This window comes from Eutrigla gurnardus (genome assembly GCF_963514095.1).
Source record: "Eutrigla gurnardus genome assembly, chromosome: 6".
Classification (NCBI taxonomy): domain Eukaryota; kingdom Metazoa; phylum Chordata; class Actinopteri; order Perciformes; family Triglidae; genus Eutrigla; species Eutrigla gurnardus.
This window is the reverse complement of record NC_139920.1, coordinates 8,327,928-8,346,166: the sequence shown is the minus strand read 5'-3', so window position 1 is coordinate 8,346,166 and position 18,239 is coordinate 8,327,928. Positions and strand designations below refer to the sequence as shown.

The 18,239-nt window shown below is 44.1% G+C and overlaps 1 protein-coding gene across 6 annotated transcripts in view; it reads left to right on the top strand.

Annotated features, from left to right (window-relative positions):
• The window catches only part of lpp (LIM domain containing preferred translocation partner in lipoma), a 163,431-nt gene extending 145,888 nt beyond the window's left edge, over positions 1–17,543 (top strand). For all 6 annotated transcript variants that reach the window (XM_084011284.1, XM_084011280.1, XM_084011279.1 and 3 more), the window contains 3 exons: positions 8,785–8,963; positions 10,890–11,010; positions 12,401–17,543. In XM_084011284.1, the coding sequence (XP_083867410.1) occupies positions 8,785–8,963; positions 10,890–11,010; positions 12,401–12,529 (429 nt within the window). In that variant the 3' untranslated portion in view covers positions 12,530–17,543. The remainder of the gene's footprint in view (positions 1–8,784; positions 8,964–10,889; positions 11,011–12,400) is intronic.
• The last annotated feature ends 696 nt before the right edge of the window (positions 17,544–18,239 follow it).

Sequence of the window (18,239 nt, the reverse complement as noted above, 5' to 3'; positions counted from 1 at the left end):
GCAGGAAAAATCCTGAGACAAGATGAATGGGATGATGTTTGGGTTTTGACTACTTTGTACTCTGCAGCATTGAACCAGCTTTTTTTGTCACTAAAAACAAAGGACACTTGCAGGGGGGTTGCCAGCAGGTGTAGTATGTGGAAAGATTGGGGAGTGTTCAGCAAGAAAAATGTCTGATTACAGTATATTTGTGTTTGTTTGGTAAGTCTAATTTAAATAGAATTATCCACACTGATAATAATTATGTCTGTCTGGTCCGTAGTCATGATATTCTGATACCTCAGGAACACCTGGAGGGAATTTCTTCAAATTTGGCAGAAATATCCACCTGGATTTAAGGTTGAACTGAATAGAATGTGGTGGTGGTTTGGCGTGAAACTGTTAACAAAGTTATCTTCCATAATTTGAGGTCAACTTTTCAGCTAAGTGTTAAAGTCATCGTAGCAGCTAATCATTGGTAGCGAAGCCGTGTAGCGACCTGTCAATCACAACATAGCCACACTCCAAAACATACCCAGTTTATGGTCTATTTGACTCTAAATGCATCTTCCATGCGATCAGACTTCTTTTTGCAACCAGAGGAGTCGCCCCCTGTTGGCCAGTAGAGAGAATGCAGGTTTAAGTTACTTCATCCTTCACTTTTCTGAACTGGACGTTGCCACCTGGATGTTACATTATCCATCCATCGTCTACCACTTGATCCTGTATTCAGGGTCGCGGGGGGCTGGAGCCGATCCCAGCTGACATTGGGCGAAGGCGGGGTTCACCCTGGACAGTCTATCACAGGGCGGATGTTACATTATATCTACTGTAAATGTGTGGCAGGTCTGACAAAGAAAGGTTGGGAACCACCGCTCTAGTTATGTTTATGGAATTTTTCAAGTGAGTTCAAATGTACACTACTCGTACATTATATCACGAAGGGACATTTTGGAGGGTGGCACAGCACCCAGAGGCGACAGGCATGGTGCCAGCTGCATTGGGGCTCCTGGTAACGGATGTCCTCCACATCATAGCACACTCCTCTCCGACTGAACAATGGGATATCCCCAAGAACTCCCCTAAAGCCCCGGCTGTCATTGAGAGAGGCGATATACGATACAATCCATCCAATCACAGTCGGATCGCTCCCCTCACATCCAGTCACTGATGTAAACAGCACCGGAAAACAAAGTTTGCCTGCCTAACAGTAATATGGCTCTAATTAGAAATGACTGCACGTCACCCACACACCTGTCACGTCTCTGTGATGGATATCCAGGTAGTTAGATCCAGAGGCTTGCAGCCAGCGTGGTGAGTTCAGGGCCCCCATATGCTCGTCGTCGTGGCGCTGCAGCTCGCTGTTGGCGTCTCTGCATCGCTGTGAGCCGCCGCACAGCTGCTGCTCGCGCTGGAGCGGCAGGTATACACCCACTCCGGTCCGACTTGTCGTCTGAGGCGCGCTCACGAACATGCAGCGCCTTGGCTTTCTGCTGACTTCGTCATCAAATATTCATGGCTGTCTGCATTAGCTTGCAGAGTTCTAATTGAGTTCTGTATATTCAGACGTGATTAACTTGGTCTAATTCCTCAAAGGAGTGAGCCAATTAGATAGCACTTGCATGAATAGGATTTCACATCTTAGTACGTCTCCAGACTTGCCAAGACAATTATGTGTGTGTATAATTCCACTGTACTGTGGGTGTGAGCCCACTAAACTCAAGCAGGTCATTATTTCTTATTACTGATCCACACTGCAGGACTGCAGCTGTCCTATCCATTACAAGCGAGTAAATGAAAAGCATGAGTTGTTATTAGAATACAGTGTTTGGACAAGAGAGGAGGGAGCGATTCCAAACACCGGGCCCTCTAAACCTTCCTCATGTTTTTTGTCTAAGCACATTTCCTCCCCCGCCCCCCAGGAGCGAGCAGGGGAAAAATATCCGTGACCCAGTGCTGACCCACCACAATGTCACTCTAGCTCATGGCATCAGAGAACTACTGCCGGGGTCTTTGTCAGTTTCTTTCTGTAACCAGAGCAGGAGACATTGCCCACAGTCCGGAGGGGTCACATTCTGCTGCGGAGCTGAATTTAAGGCGGAGAGGCAGACAGGCAGGCCACTTTGCCTGAGCCGGAGAGAGAGATCGGGGCCCCCACTGCCACCTTTTATTCTTTAAAGAAAGTCCTGAGCGAGGCATGATCTGCGTGTCGGCCCTGTCCCTTCACGTTGGCTGCAGCCTGATATTATCACTTAGCTAAAAAATAAGCAGCGTGTGTGAACAAATAAAGCCGCAAAGCGGGGCATAACGGGTGAATGTTTACATCGCGAGTGTTGTTTTTGAGACTTTTGCGACTCTCCCGTGGACGAAGTGAAACCTGCAGCCTCCTGTGAAAAGGCTGCTCATAAAGCATCCAGGTCGAGACATAAACTAACGTGTAAACAAATCGGGGTGGGCAGCTCTGACAGTATGCCATCCCGTCCCCGCACCACGCTGGTCATCCATAACCCACCGGGAATTTATGATGCAGACAGGCCGGGTTGAGCTGAGCAGGGCGGACCTGCACTCAGAGGGAGCAGGGCCGATCCAGGTCAGAGACACGGAAACTCCTGACTGAGTGGCGTGCACACAGATGAGTGTCACAAACGCTCCGTCTGTGAATTATACAGCTGAGAGTTTCAAGGTCGCTGATCCTCGGAGTTACTGAACCATTAGGGGAAAAGCTTTCCATGGCGTGGCATGCTCGCTCACACCCACACGTAAACACACACCTCAGTCATCTGCATGCAGACAGCAGGGAAGATACGAGTGGGTGATTTACATAACACGCTTATAAATGACAGGGTTTTGTAAAGGAGTCAAGTCATGTTATGCTCCCGATGCTCACACACAGATGGACACAGTCAGGATGCCAGGCAGCCACGGCCACTGGAAAGCAATCACCGATATGTTACGTTGAAGTTAAGCTGGATATCAAGGGCTGGGGATGTCGGGGGTCTTGGGGGAGTTGGACTGCAGGGAGGGTAAATGGCATCGGTGACTCACTTGTTAACCTTCGCAGGATGAGGTGGGAGTGAGGATCATGATCGCTGAGCCCCGACCAGCTGAAAGGAAACGCGCATTCGGTTCCACACGGCCCTCTCCACCTCGGCGGCCTGAGCAGAGCACAGATCAGGGAAGGGTGGTGCTCCCACAATCCCTGCGCAAATGTGCGGAGATTCAAATGAGCTCCCAACCTCCCTCAAGCAATGCAGATTTCCGGCATTTTCTGCAAGCCAAGACCTCTGTGATTTGGCTCAAGAATGTGGGAAAAAAATGTTTTTCTCCCTTTAATCTCAACCACAGTAATCCTATCTATTACCTTGTCAAACGTCTTATTTAACTGACTCAAAGTGTCTCCCTAATTACTAATAACAGTAATATGTTATTCTAAGACAAATATCACTCTGACAGAACTACTTGTTGGGAAACTGTGTCCGTAATTAATATTCATACAGCAGCATTTGTGTCCGTAAACACTGACATGCGGGCTGTTTAGCCAAATCTGCTTTTTAAATATGCATGAAATTGAAGCTGGTGCTGTGAGGTAACTCTGCTGCTTCCTCATGAAAGCCCTCTGAATAATACTGCAGACGACCCACACAAATGTCCTGTAGCTGTTCACAGCATTTTAGCCAAGTTCCATGCATTCACAGTGGTGTTTTTCAGCCGTAGTATAGAGTTACATTACTAGAGATGGTTATTAAAATAAATACACGGACCCCGAAAAGTCTTGTGTATTTTAGGTATCTCAGTGAAGGTTAAGTGGGGTTTTTGGGATTGAGACAGCAGCAGAATGTTTTCATAGCATGGACAAAATAACAGCAATGCCTTTAAATCAAAATAATATAAACTAGCTGTTTGAAGTTCATGAGTTTTTATTGTTGACAGTCACCATGTTTAAAGGAGTATTTCACCTTTTTCACTTTGCCCAGTTTGATGTGAAGGTTGATGCCACTTTCATGTGTGTCAAACATTCATGGCCAGCAGTTACCTTAGCTTAGCATAAAGCCTGGAAACGGGTAGGAAAAGCTAGCCTGTCCAAATTTCATTCATTAACATATTCATTCTCATTTATTAAAGCCGTACAAAAACTGAAATGTAAAATGGATAAGTTAGGGTTTTTACTGGGGGTTATCCAGGCTCATTGTTTTACTGGAGTCGTGTCATCACCCTGAGGTTGCCAGGCAACCAACAGAGTCCAGGAAGTCCCTGCATATGACCGGCACATGTACTTCTGCAGTATTTCCTCATTGTATCCCTCTCGACCTTCCTTTAGGCCAGGCTACCATTTGCTCTCGGGGGCCAGGAGGCAGCTGCAGCGTGATCGACTCGTTCCTCAGAAATTCGTTGTGCTCAAAGAAGTCGTAACCCATAGTGCTCTAGTCATCTGCCTCGCACATGCATTTGTTTTAGTGTTTAACACTATCTTTCATTGTTGAACACAGCTGTTTGCAGGATGCATAGCCTCACACACTGAGGTTCCCTGCAGTCAGTAGTCAGGTATTCAAAACATGCTACACATACAAGAAGTGTCAGATAAACGGGTTTACTCACTTCAGAGGTCTTTAGACAAACCGCTGTTCATTGCATGGCGCTCATAATCCCATAATGCTTTGCAGGACCAACTTTTTACGGGCAGGGCCAACGTTTTAGCTGTCAATGTAGACATAAAACCTTGTCAGGCAATGTATTCCATAAATGAAATACATATTACATACCAGTCTAGGACTGGAGGAAGTGGGCCAATTCAGAATCCCTGTTCAATCTTCAAATAACCCAATTCTTTGATCTGTTGAATGTTTGACTTTTCTGTTTTCCCCCGTGTTCTGTCACTGTCCTTTTTCTCTTCTTTGTTCTTCGGGTCATTGTTCTTTCATCTCTACCCAAGAATCAGCCATAACCTGAACCTAGTAGTAAATGAGATGCTTATTAGAATATGCTAAGTATAAAGGCTAGGTACAATAAGCTTAGTTTTGTTTGTTGTTTTCTCTTTGTTTTCCATTGAAGTGAATGCCTTATTGTTATTTATTCTTCATCACGTGCATTGCGTTTGGAAAAATGTGTGACCGAGGACCGAAATAATCACAATTTATAATATATTTAATGATAAAAAATGAAATGATCAAAAATAGAATAATCTGAAAAAGAATCTCCTCCCACTTCCTCTTAACCTGCTAACATACTCAATGACAAACCCTGCCTTCGTTTTGTCTGCTTTTGTGGGGAATCGTACCCATGACACGCATTAACACCATTATGTAGGAAAAGCCACTCTTCTGGTTGATGGTCTGGTTTACTGGTCATGTACAGGCATACATTGAGACTGATTCCTTACCACTTCAAAGTCGTATTAAGTTTAAGCAACAAAAGAGAGACGCTGCTTGTCGAGGTTCATTAAGTCAGCAGACACCTTCCCTCAGGAAGTGGGAGGGTCAGTGATTTGACTCATAGTTCACAAGTCAGTGTCTCTTATTCACCACAGAGGAAAGCAAATGCAGCCGCAGCACTCAGGCCTTTCCTTCCAACACGCTCTAGTTAGATATGGGCGAGCTACCTTCAGTAGTTTGTTGTTAATTCACACAGCATGCCTGGCACTGGCCGGCACATTCTGTGAGGGTCTGGACGCACACGCTGAACCAGATCATCTGTAAATCTGGCCCACTCTGAGTCCATCGTGCCAGGTCATAAATCGTATGCAGTCTCACTGAACTCCAGCCTGCCTCCTGTCAGCCCGGCGAGGCCATGTGAAAAACAACTAGAACAGATAGGTGTAAGGGTTTGTGTTGGTCCTGTACGGTCGGAGGAGGCGGCGAACAGCTTGAACTTAGCGATGTGCCACAGGAGATTTCCAACTGTTTATCAGCAAACATGGAAAATATGTCTTTGTTCCAGCTGTGTTTTACCTGCAGAGACTCGATCCTTTTAATACTGGAAATACTGGCCCCTGATGCAGGTATTGATTTATATGATGTAGTTAAACAGTTTTGATATAATACTTGATGCTGTAGTGTTTTTAAAATATCACGAATGACAGGAATTGGCAACTTTTTGAATAATCAGTCAATCGTCCAAACGTTGCATGATAGGAAACTGAATATAATTCAAAGATGACACCTAATTAATTGAAAAAATTATCTGCAAATGAATCAAAACATTGTTGCCTTAATTCCTATCGCAGCGTTTCGTCGAGGACAACATTTTCTTGAGTAAAACTCATTCTCATTGTCATTTAATTGGATAAAACTCTCCCGCTCCATGAACATTCTCTAAATAAAAGACCCTAAATGTCACCACATGATGTGAGTTGTTGGACTCCGTGTCTGCCTCTCTGTCTCACTCTATGCCTCGCGCTCAGGCCAGAGCACATGGGACCTCTTAACTCCCCGTTACATGCTTTGTTTGCCATCACACTCTTCATTCCAACAGACAGCTGTGTCAAACGTTGTTTGGGAGCCCGTTGCTAAACAGTGGGAAGCTGAGCCGGGGCTGTGCGGGGCATCAGTGTAATTGGTGTGAGACCATGATATCACTTTTTAGCAAAAGCTAACGGCTCACCGTGAAGAAAAACAGGAGCCAGGATTGACTTGAACGCACTCCACTCACCCCTCAGTTCAGCAAGAGGCTGCCTGACCTAAATTCACTTTACCTCATCTGCCTAGACATTTGTTTAGCCTTCTGGGCAAACACTTAGAGAAATGTATGAGGGAGAGGGGGAAAAAAGAATACATATGCTTGAATACATCACATTTAGTCAGGGGAAGAGCAAAAACCCGGACATCTGCAGACATATACAGCCCTCTAGTGGCAAACTGCAGAGGGCCTGACGGATGTCTGACGGAGAGGGCAGGAAGTGATTTACCAAATTTTCTAAACCATCTGTGTCACAGACCAGAAGTCATGTGCCTTTTCCGTATTGACATCAGATTCACTTTTGTGTAACAGGCCTGCTCAATGTTACCCAACACCAAATAAAAGCAGTCACTAGTGGATAAAAAACAACGGAGCCTGAGCAGAATGAATGAATTGAGGTCATAGAATCTTACCGTCGGAGAGAAAGAGAGGAATTTTGTCTTTTGAGTACTGTACTCATTACAATGGCCCGGAGGAACTGTGTGCTGTGAAATCATATGCTCTAGTTAAGCTAAACAAGGGCAAGGTATTCCCACGTGAAGGGCAGATGAGAATAAGTAAGTAGGAATGCAGACAGATGAGGAAGAGTTGAGGATGGTTTAGTGCTACTTGGCCCTGGTATCTTACTCACATTCTCAGGTTGCAAATATATTCTCCCTCCCTCCCTGTCTCCCTCTCTCCCCCCTCTACCTCCACCGCTCTCTGTCTCCGTGTGCGTGTGTGAGGCAAACCTCAAGGGCTCAGTGCAGCGAGCTCATTAAAGGCTTCATTCCACTTCCAGGATCGAGCAGGATTGCAATATGGACATTGTTTATACACAAATGTTGCCCTGGGAATAATGTTTATTTCTATTACCGTCTTAGAGGGGGAAATAAAAAAAAGAAGACAAATAAGAATGCGGGGCTTGTCTGCACACATTGCTTTTCATGAAATAATGCCTCTCCAGGAGTGCTTTGAAGAAACGGACATTTTTCAAACCACCTTTTTTCTTACAGCCTTGAGTCAAACAGGAGCTGCTCTCCTCTGCCGCCCTCGTCCCCTCCGATGACACACCACGTTGTGAGACGCAAAAGTCAGACACCACATGGAGTCTCGTCATTTTTGCATTGAAGATTGAGCGAAGCTCATCCTGTAAAGCTGCTTTGCTCATTAGCGTATGGACTATAAATGTCACTGCACGTGCTCCGCAGCCGGACCGGGGACGGTTGGGAGTTTACCTCGGCCGAGCGGTCACACAAGTGTCATTTTAAACGGCAGGGCCCAGCGGTGCATCTGGGAGGCAAGCCGATGACGCAGCGCAGTGTTGCTACACACCCCGAGCTTTGTTTGGAAACACTGAGGCAGCTCGCTACTACAGTGGGAGCCAATTGGAACAGCTGAACCGTGCACTCTTCAGCCCAGCCAAGCGCAGAGAGAGAGGGGGGAGAGAGGGGGCAGAGAGACCCAGAGATCCAGGAAATGCCTGAGCAAGAAGCAGCGACAGGGGGGCCCATCAGCTCCCACACTGCCACATCAGGCCCTCCATTGATCACCCTCACATGATATATCCATCCCTAGTAATTGCATTGCTGTTTAGAGAGGCAGTCATTATTTATGAAATATTGAAATAACAAATGGCGTCTCCCGGCAGATATTAAGAAGAGAGATGCCACAGATAAGTCAGAGGCAGGCGGCTGCCACGTCCCCCCGCGGGCTGCCTGCCCAGTTGCCTGGCTGCAGAAAACCTGCAGTCATCACAAAGTGGAAATATTTACTGCTCACACTCTTGCATATGGGAGGATGAAGTGTGGGTGAGGGCGGCTGAAAAATGACCGTGTTTGTGTTTCGAGAGCAGCGCTAATCAGATTCCTTCAGCTTCAGAGGCATTTGAGGACAGCCGAGCAAAAGGTCCTGACTGAGTGTGGATTTATTTGTTGCATGGACGCGAGTGAGAGAGACCTGGAGTGCAACACTGGCAACAGGGAGCTGGAAGACGGAGAAACTGGAAATAATGCTGATAAACTTTGCAAAGATGTTCAGTCTAGTTAAATCTGTCTGCAAACAAGAGCCTTTTGAAAAGATGCAATAGGCCCACATTCATCATCAGGTTTGTTGTGTAATCATGTGGGTGTCTGTGTGTTTGTGCGTCTACAGAACACCCTTGAGACCTGCACCATCTGCAGTAAGCCCATCATGGAGCGCATCCTGAGGGCCACGGGGAAAGCCTACCACCCTCACTGCTTCACCTGCGTGGTGTGCCACCGCAGCCTGGACGGCATCCCTTTCACCGTGGACGCTTCCAACCACATCCACTGCATCGAGGACTTTCACAAGTATGTAGTTGCTGATTTAGTAAAAAAAAACAATATTTTTGCATCAACAATGGCTCAAAGGACTTCATGTAATGTGTGCACATAGAGAATTAACACCAATCTCTGCCGGTCCCCTCAGCTCTTAAATGGATCCATACTACACCTTCAGTAACGTTATTCGGCTTATTGTTTTGGTTTTGTGATACAACTTACTGTTTGACACAAACTAGTACTCCACACGTCCAATGTTATTTTAAAGCTGCACAAATCAATATTTTCATATCAGTAATACATCAAATGAATAAGTGTAGTGGGAAATGGGTCACGCGTAGTAACTCACCAATAATTATCGCTTGATTCAGACAGCTCTGAACCCAACGCACACTTCCTGCTCAGGACAAAAATGTCAGAACAACAAAGTGTAGAAAGAGTAGTGCGTTGCGTTTGGTGTAAACATGGCTCAACACTTCCGGCATAAAAACTCTATAATGTGTCGAGTTTACAGCTGGTTCTATTGCCCCAAGTGGCTAAAAATCAGCTAACGCTGCTTTAAAATCCTGTTCTGACCTGACAAATTCAGCTGCAGCATATTTAAGCATCATCAGAGATCTTCGTGCTTCTTTTTTGGGAAATATTGCAGGCAATGTAACAAGCCCAATGACCTTATGAGATGCAAGTGCAGACATGAATTTAATTGGAAATTCCTGTCATTGTGTCACACTCCAGTGATTGCATAACCACCACCTTACCAGAAACGGTCCTTTACTCAGTGACCAGAAGGGAAACAAAAGTAAACAGCTGGCTCTTGGTGTGAGTGCACAGCTTCTGCTCCGCGGAGTAGCTGCACTGAGCCGTTGTTTAATGCCACATGACAAGTGTGACCTCAACAGCGCCGTCCTTTGTGTCGAGGAATAGTCACGCCGGGGCCCGAGCTTTTTTTCTGGCTAATACTGTAAGGCCATGGAGTCCTGAAGCCACACATCCCCTTCCCTTTCTGATTCCCAGGCATTCAGTCAGCACCAGAAATAGAAACGTCCAGCGGCCTTCAGTCACCTGACAGGACCTGAAACCTCGGCGTGCTTTTCAGATCCTCAATGATCCTATTGTTGGACAGACTCAGGGCAGTTCCACTGTTACCGATATGAACGCTTGAAAGTGTGGCTGTCAAAGTCCGACTATTTTTAGCATTTCCTCAAATATTATAATATATTTATGTGAAATATTTCAGAGACGGGCAAATTTAGCTTTTAGGGCCACCTCAATGGGTGAGTGAATAAATAATTAAACTGTGGAAATAATGCACAAGCTGTGCCTTTGACGTTTTTTGTTCAGTGTGTCATGTGAAAGCACTACTGGTTTTGTTATATTTACTATTTTCACTTTTGTGTGAAGAACTGAAACAATTTGGTAGATGATCAGCTGCTCCCAGAGCTGGGAACCCGTCATTAGCTGAGCAAAGAAGAAGAAAGGGATTTTATTTATTTATTTATTTTCAGATCTACTTTATTTATTGCTAATAACTGGATCATTTCTTACAATTATTTAATTAAAACAATTTCCCTTTTTGGTCATTAACTGAAAAATGCTAGATCAGTCAAACAGAATTTAATATAATAATAATATATAATATAATAATGACCAACATCACCTTGTTCCAGCTCCTTTATAAGGGCTTTCTTTTAAATATCTTCATTGGCCGGACAAGTCAAGCAGTTTGAACGTGTCAGCTCGGGCTTTCGTGGGAATATTTCACTTTTTTTGATAAACCAAACAAATATTGATCAAATCAAAAACACATCAGGCTGGTTAATCGATAATGAAGATAATTGTGAGTGTGTTAAAAGTTAAAATTATTACAATTAATTTTAACTGCATGATGGAGGTGATATTTGCTCTTGATCTCAGCTGATTTGATCTCAGCTGATGACTCGTGGTTGTGCTTCACAGGAAGTTTGCTCCCCGCTGCTGTGTGTGCTCCGAGCCGATAATGCCGGCCCCGGGCCAGGAGGAGACCGTCCGTATTGTGGCCCTGGACCGCGACTTCCACGTGCAGTGTTACCGCTGTGAGGTATGTATCTCCTCTGCTATGTTAGCTCTATAATTAGCGTGTCGTTTATGTGTACAGCTCCAGGTGACAGTCATTATGGCATGAAGCGTGCATACCCATCCCCGAGTTACCTTTCCAGCCAGACTGAATTATTCTTCTCTTACCTGCCTCCAAATAGCTTTCCGTCTCCTCTCTGCAAAGTTCATAGACTTACATAGTAACCAATCTGTCAGCCGCCGCTCACCGGCTGATAAGCAGCGCTGAGACATTACGTGCCCGGCTAAAAGAGAAGTAACGTGTCACATTGTCAAAGAGCCGTGCTAGTGTGAGTGTACACAGAGCATTTGGCAGACGTAAAGGTCAAAGGAAAGCAAAGCAGATTAGTTCAGCTGAAGGGGCTCAGCAAGAGAAGAATTTTGTCACCAGGGAGACAAGAGTAGATGGAGTTGTAATTCTCAGTGTGTGTGTGTGTGTGTGTGTGTGTGTGTGTGTGTGTGTGTGTGTGTGTGTGTGTGTGTGTGGTGTGTGTGTGTGTGTGGGGTGTGTGTGTGTGTGTGTGTGTGGGGTGTGTGTGTGTGTGTGTAGTGTGGTGGTATGTGTGTGTGTGTGTGTGTGTGCGTGTGTGTGTGTGTGGGGTGTGTGTGTGTGTGTGTAGTGTGGTGGTATGTCTGTGTGTGTGTGTGTGGTGTGTGTGTGTGTGGTGTGTGTGTGTGTGTGTGTGTGTGTGGGGTGTGTGTGTGTGTGTGTGTGTGTGTGTGTGTGTGTGTGTGTGTGTGTGTGTGTGTGTGTGTGTGTGTGTGTGGGGTGTGTGTGTGGGGTGTGTGTGTGTGTGGTTATTACCCTGTAAGAAGAGGGCAAACTGAAGACTTGAACAGGGAAACATTTCCATTCCAGAGATCTTCTCCGGGCAAGTAAGCATCGTAGAGCACAGCAACAGAGACCATTACAACCATCACTCAGGTGGTCTTGGTGATCTTATTATTGATAGTTGAGACTCAGTCGGACTGAACCAATCAGAGCAGAGCTACTGGGGATCAATATGCCTTCTAGAAAATAATAAACACGCCATAGGAAAGCTATGTTTTGCAGATGACACGTGTGTGATCGGCCCGTTGCTGACACTGATGCAAATAATCAGCTGGAGAGAAGAATATGACTCTGCTAGTGTTGTTGGGACGATGACCAGCACCGTTCAGAGCCATGGCCGTTTAGAGAAAGGGATCTTTTGTGCGACTCTAACCAGTTGTTGGCCCTCCAGACTCAGCAGCTGGTGGAAAACCAACACACTGGCTGCTGAGAGTCTCCCGTTGCTCCACACTGAGCTTTTAAACACCAATAACTGTCTCATTCAGGGTGCGTTGCTAATCACTCTGTCCTGTTTGTGGACTCACGGAGTATCTGTTTCCTGCAGGACTGTGGCTCTCTGCTCTCAGAGGGGGACAACCAGGGCTGCTACCCTCTGGACGGACACGTCCTCTGCAAAAACTGTAACACCAGCCGCATCCAGGATCTCACCGCCAAGGCCACGACTGACCTCTGAACAGGCCGCTGCCCGGTCACTTCCACTGTGATAACCCAACGCTCTCGCTCTCTCTCTATCTGCCTCTCTCTATCTCTATCCATCTTTCTCTCTATCTATCTATCTCTCTATATATCTCTCTCTATCGCTCTCTCTCTCGCAATCATACCGATCCACAGAAGCTTGCATTCCTCCGCAACACTCTCTATATATACATACATACATACATACATATATAGATATATATTCACTTTCAGTAACAAGTAATAGCATCACATGTTCACCTGCATACATGTATCTTGACTCGGTACCATCACAGCAGAACAGGCTGTGTGTTTGTTGCTGTCTTCTTAAAGGAATACTTCAACATTTTGGGAAATCCATTCATACACTTTCTTATTAATAGTTAGATGAGAAGTCTGATACATTTCATATAACCTTGTTAAAAATAGTGTTATTATTATTATTATTTCAGTACCCTAAATGTGTAGCTATGACTAGCTTAGCTTAGCATAAAAACTGTAAACAACATGCTTTGCTCCGTCCAAGTTTTTAAAAATCCACCCAACTCTTTTGTTAAAAGATCACTAATTAACATGACACATGTCATTTGCCGTGTCACCAAGGTTACAGGCGACTTCTGGCCAAGAAAAAGTGACGTACACTTTTAAACTTCTGTTTTTGTACAGATTTAATATTTATATATAAGTTAGAGGGCTTTAGAGATGTGTTTTCGTTACAGAGCCAGGCTAGTAGTTTCCCCTTGTTTCCAGTCTTTATGCTAAGCTGAACTTAAGATGTAGCTATGATCTGTTGGCCGTACAGATATCAAGCTTCTCATCAAACTGTCCACAAGAAAATAAATTAGCATTTCTCAAAATGTCAAACTATTTCTTAAAAATCGCTCCAAATCCATCAGTTAACAGTTACATTATATGTCATGGTCGGTGTTTATTATCTCATATCATGATCATCGATGCCTTCTAGTCAGGGTGGGCATGTTTCTTGCTTTTATTCTAAAATGGAGAACGTGTCTGACTGCATCACTACTTAGAATAAGCATGAGCACACAGTGTGTTGGTGACCACCTTCTTTCTATTCTTTAGTGCAAATCCACAGACGGTACACGAGTAGGGATGACATCACACACTGACTCATTAGTGCAAAACAGTTCTGCAGAACTCAACACCAAAGAATTGACCTGAAGCTGCCATATTTACTGTGCACTTTTTCTGTATGCAACTATATGAAACCGTACTGGCATGCTATTGATCGGGACCACAGGAAGCACAGATAGTTCCCCGTGTCAAAGAAAATCCTCAATAGGCAGCTGTTGAATGCAACTCCCTTTTTAACACATGTTCTTTGTACTTTCCAGTCCAAGTTGCTTTTATGTAAACGATAGATAATTTTCTGTTGGCCTGAGCAGTACAATCATGGCACATCATTTGCCTTTAATTATATTGTTTTTGAGCAGATAAATATGTAACTCTTTCTCTCATTTACAATGACGTAGATTAGATTAGTGATTATACTGTAAGCAGTCTGCTAGAGACAATGGATTAGATGGCTATGCAATTTTTTTATGTTAATTTCATCGACACTTTATATAAGAAATTTTTATGAATAAGGAAATATTTTACCTGTACAGATTCAAGCACAAGTGTCCTTATAGTGATCCTTTAATCCAAACAATGCTGTTGGTACTGAGTGACTTTGTGTGTCACTGTGCTGTATGTCAGTATTGATTGTACCAGTGACACTTGTCTGTTATATTTACTGTCTGTTTAAAGTTGATGGGTGAAGAAGGGACCACGAGAATTTCCCAAGAATTATTAATTGTATTATTTGTTCCATCCAAGAATCAGTCAGTTGACCAGTGATTTCATTTGGTAGTTACTTCAGTATGATCACTAGATCAATGACATGATGGTGAGTTAAAGGTAAACTGTGGAGTTTCTGGCTTCTCTTCGCGCTAGAACAATGCTAGTATGTCTTGCACCAGCACATGGTTGATCTGCAGAGGTGGGGCTACAGGTAGGACCTCCCCTAGAACCTGATTGGCCAGCCTGGTCAGAGTAGGAAGGTGATAGGTGGCTTCTAAATATCATAGACTGGATATGAGAAGTGGACGTAGTCATGGTGATGTCACCCACTGGTTTGTAGACTCTGGCTTTAGGCCTCGGGTTCGGCATTATGGCCGTCCTAACTGCATCTGGCTCCATCTGACCTCTGGTGATGTAAAGTCATCTTAGTAGCTACTTGCTTTGGTCCGGACCTGTCAATCACCTGGTAGCCCCGCCCGAAAGCATTCCGCTTTATGGTCGGTTTGATGCTTAATAGACCATCATTTATGAAATGAACTTCATGTTGGATTGAAGAAGACTTGAAACTAGAGATTGAGACCATAATCTCATGTTTACAATGTTTACTGAGATAATGAATTACATTCACTCAGACTTCTTTTTGCAATCAGAGGAGTCGCCCCCTGATGGCCAGCAAAGAGAATGCAAGTTTGAGGCACTCCAGCATTGGCCTCACTTTTCATAACCAGAGGTTGTCGCCTGGTTAGTATATGAAGGGACTGTAAGTAAAACTTTATACAGCCACAAAATAGCCACAAACTCAACTTGATAACAAAGACTTTAAAAAGGTTTTGTGTGTGGTTGGGGGGGTCTACGTGTCCGATGGCCCACTGTATCATAATCTGTCCATGGCTATAGGCATCACAGCGCATGTTGGTGACACGTTTTGCAGCCGGTTTCACATTATTGGATTTATTGACATTCTGTGCCATAACAGTGCAAAGAGGCGACGTGTCTGCAAAAGCAGTGAAGAGAAGACAAGCTCGCAAATATGGAGGGAAAGGTTGCACCATTTAAATTACATAAACAATCGGCTTTATGAATGTTTATTGAGAAAGGAAATGAATTACGTTTCCATTTTGGTGTTAAATATTTTTACAGGAAAACTCCACAGGGTACCTTTAAACAGCAATGACAGAGTAGCTAACGGCTACTGGTCTGCTTATTTCTTAGTTGTATTGGTTTACAGTATTTCCCTGATGTGGATGGATCCATAAAGAACATGAATTATTTTCAGATAACTCACTGTTTTTCCACATTGAGGACTGGTTTGTGCCAGAAAGTGATTGTACCAACAAATATACTGTATCTACTGTGACCACTCTGTCTGGTTACATGACAGTCTTTGTGGTCTGGTTGACTGTGGCTTTGTTTCAAACAGGGTAATGGATTGTAAATAACTGCTAATAAGCCCATTCATTCATGAACATCCGACTTTTGCCACGGCGCGAACATTTATAAAATGCCAAGGAGTATTTAGTAGTCCCTAAAACACAGTGGAAGTTCTGCACTGCGGATCCTCCACAAGGTTAGGCCACCTAAACTCCATGTCCTCGGGAAGTTTTCCATCAATATTTGGAGCGCAGTTCCTCGGTCACATGCAAAAGACAACAAGACCTTCACAGTTAAGTGAAACTTAGTAACCTACAAGTGCACTAACTGTGTCTGAAAGACTGGACTGTCTGAATAGTGTCATGAAAACATGGTTTATTTTTTATAAGCAGTTGTTAAAAGTAGATGAAACTGTGTCTTCCTAGTGACAGAAGACATCTACTCTTCCTTTTATCTCTACTACTAACACATATCACATCAGCTCCATTAGGTCCATACCCATCAGCCATTTGACATTTGACTCAGTCAGCCACCTGATTACTGGTTGTTAAGCAACACAGGAGGAAAAACACATTATGTCACATCTGTTGCTAGGTGGGTTTCAGAAATGTTCAGCTAATTTAGTATCTCTGTGTGTGAACAGTGAAGCAGGGTCTGCTGACCTGCTGGCTGGTTGAAACTACATCTGTTGATGAAGATTTCAAAGGCAGAGAAACAGGCAGAGATTACAAAGAAAACAGCCAAGTAAAAAGTAGTTTTGACATTGTAGTCCAGGTGTTTATCATAGCCAATCGTCTCTAAAAACAAAACAAGCCCACTAGCTTAGCTTTCGTGTTTTCTGAAGCCAAAAAGGTCTCCATTCTTCAGATCCACCTCTGGTTTTACTCTCCAGGAAAACACGTCACTGCAACGCTGCAGCAATATGAAGTAGGAACATTTGCTGCTGCTCTCAGCTGACCGCTGCTCAGCTCCATCACTCTGGTGTCGCTCAGCCTGATTGGCGACAGTGTGAGGAAGCAAACATACGATACAAACATCAACATGTGAAAATGTCCAGCGGTTGCAGAAAGTGTTGGAAAAGCAATGCAGTTTAAAAGTCATTTATAACACACAGAGAATAACCAACACGCGACATTAGCAGCTAGCTGGTGGACGTAGTGGACCATCTGTCTAAGAGGCTAAATATATGAAATAATGGCGTTTTAAGCTGAAACTTCGCAGTAAACAGCAAACATATGAAACTAATACTGTTTTTTTCTGGTTTTAAATTATTTAGATGAAGTTTTTTTAAGTATTGTTTTAATATTGGCTTATTAGCAGGTGTTTTCTACAAAGCGTTCCCTGTTGGTCACAGAGTGCATTACAGCTGAACTCTCCTGTTTACAGTGTTTGTTGTTGTAAACAGTATATGTTTGGGCAGTCTGTGGACACATCACACCCTTTGAGGGAACATATCTGACATGAAGCTTGATGCTACAAGTTTAAAGGAAAGCGTAATGATTTTTTTATTTGTTCGGTGTCTTTGTGTTGTCTGCTGTCTTTGTTCTACCCGTGTTTGTAAAAGTGCCTTTGGCTGAGCAGTATTGAAGCTCAGTCTCACTCAATGATGTTGCCATGTTTACTTGTCTTTACCAAAGTAAATCAACCAACTCGGTAGATGTTTCCATCAGCCGGCGCTGAAACGCAGCAGCTGCAGAGTCCTAAATGGTGTCGAGTGTGAAGCTCGCCGTGAAGAGCTTGACCCTCTGTCGTTCCTCATCTGTTCTTGATCTTTGGAAGGGGCATGTAGTCAACTGGTGTTTTTGTTTTCTTTCTTCAATAAAAGCTTTGCAATAGCATCACGTTTCTGTGTCCTTGTTTACTTTTAGTCTTTGGCAGCATTTTGTTGAACACCAGAGACGGGCGTTGTCATGGTGACATCTCACATTAGTTTCTGGACTACGGTTTTGGAGCCTCAAGTTCAGCATTTTGGTTGTCAACATCTTGGATTTTTTTCAACCAGTCAAGGAAGTGACCATATTTGGACTGTGGAGGAGCGACTGTTGGATCTGATGAACACAAGCAGAAGACCAGCAAGCTTACTGGATCTGGATCCATCTGGATTCTGTTAAGAAGCTATTGACAAAGTTAGCTTCATAAATCAAGGTCAACTTTACAGTTAAGTGCTAAAGTAGCTAATTGCATTGTGGTAGTGACCTGTCAATCACAAGGTAGCCCCACCCCAAATCATCCCCTGCTTTATGGCCTCTGTGAGTCCAAACGGACCATAATTTTCTAATTGAACATCATGCTGGATTGAAGAAGACTTGAAACTAGAGATTAAGACCATAAACTCAGGTTTACAATGTTTACTGAGATAAAACATCAAGTGAGAAGTAGGGTCATTTTCTCATAGACTTCCATGTAATCAGACTTCTTTCTTCAATTAGGAGTCGCCCCCTGATGGCCAGCAGAGAGAATGCAAGTTTAAGGCGCTTCAGCCTTGGCTTCACCTTTCTGAACCGGATGTTACCGCCTGGTTAACACAAGCCCTT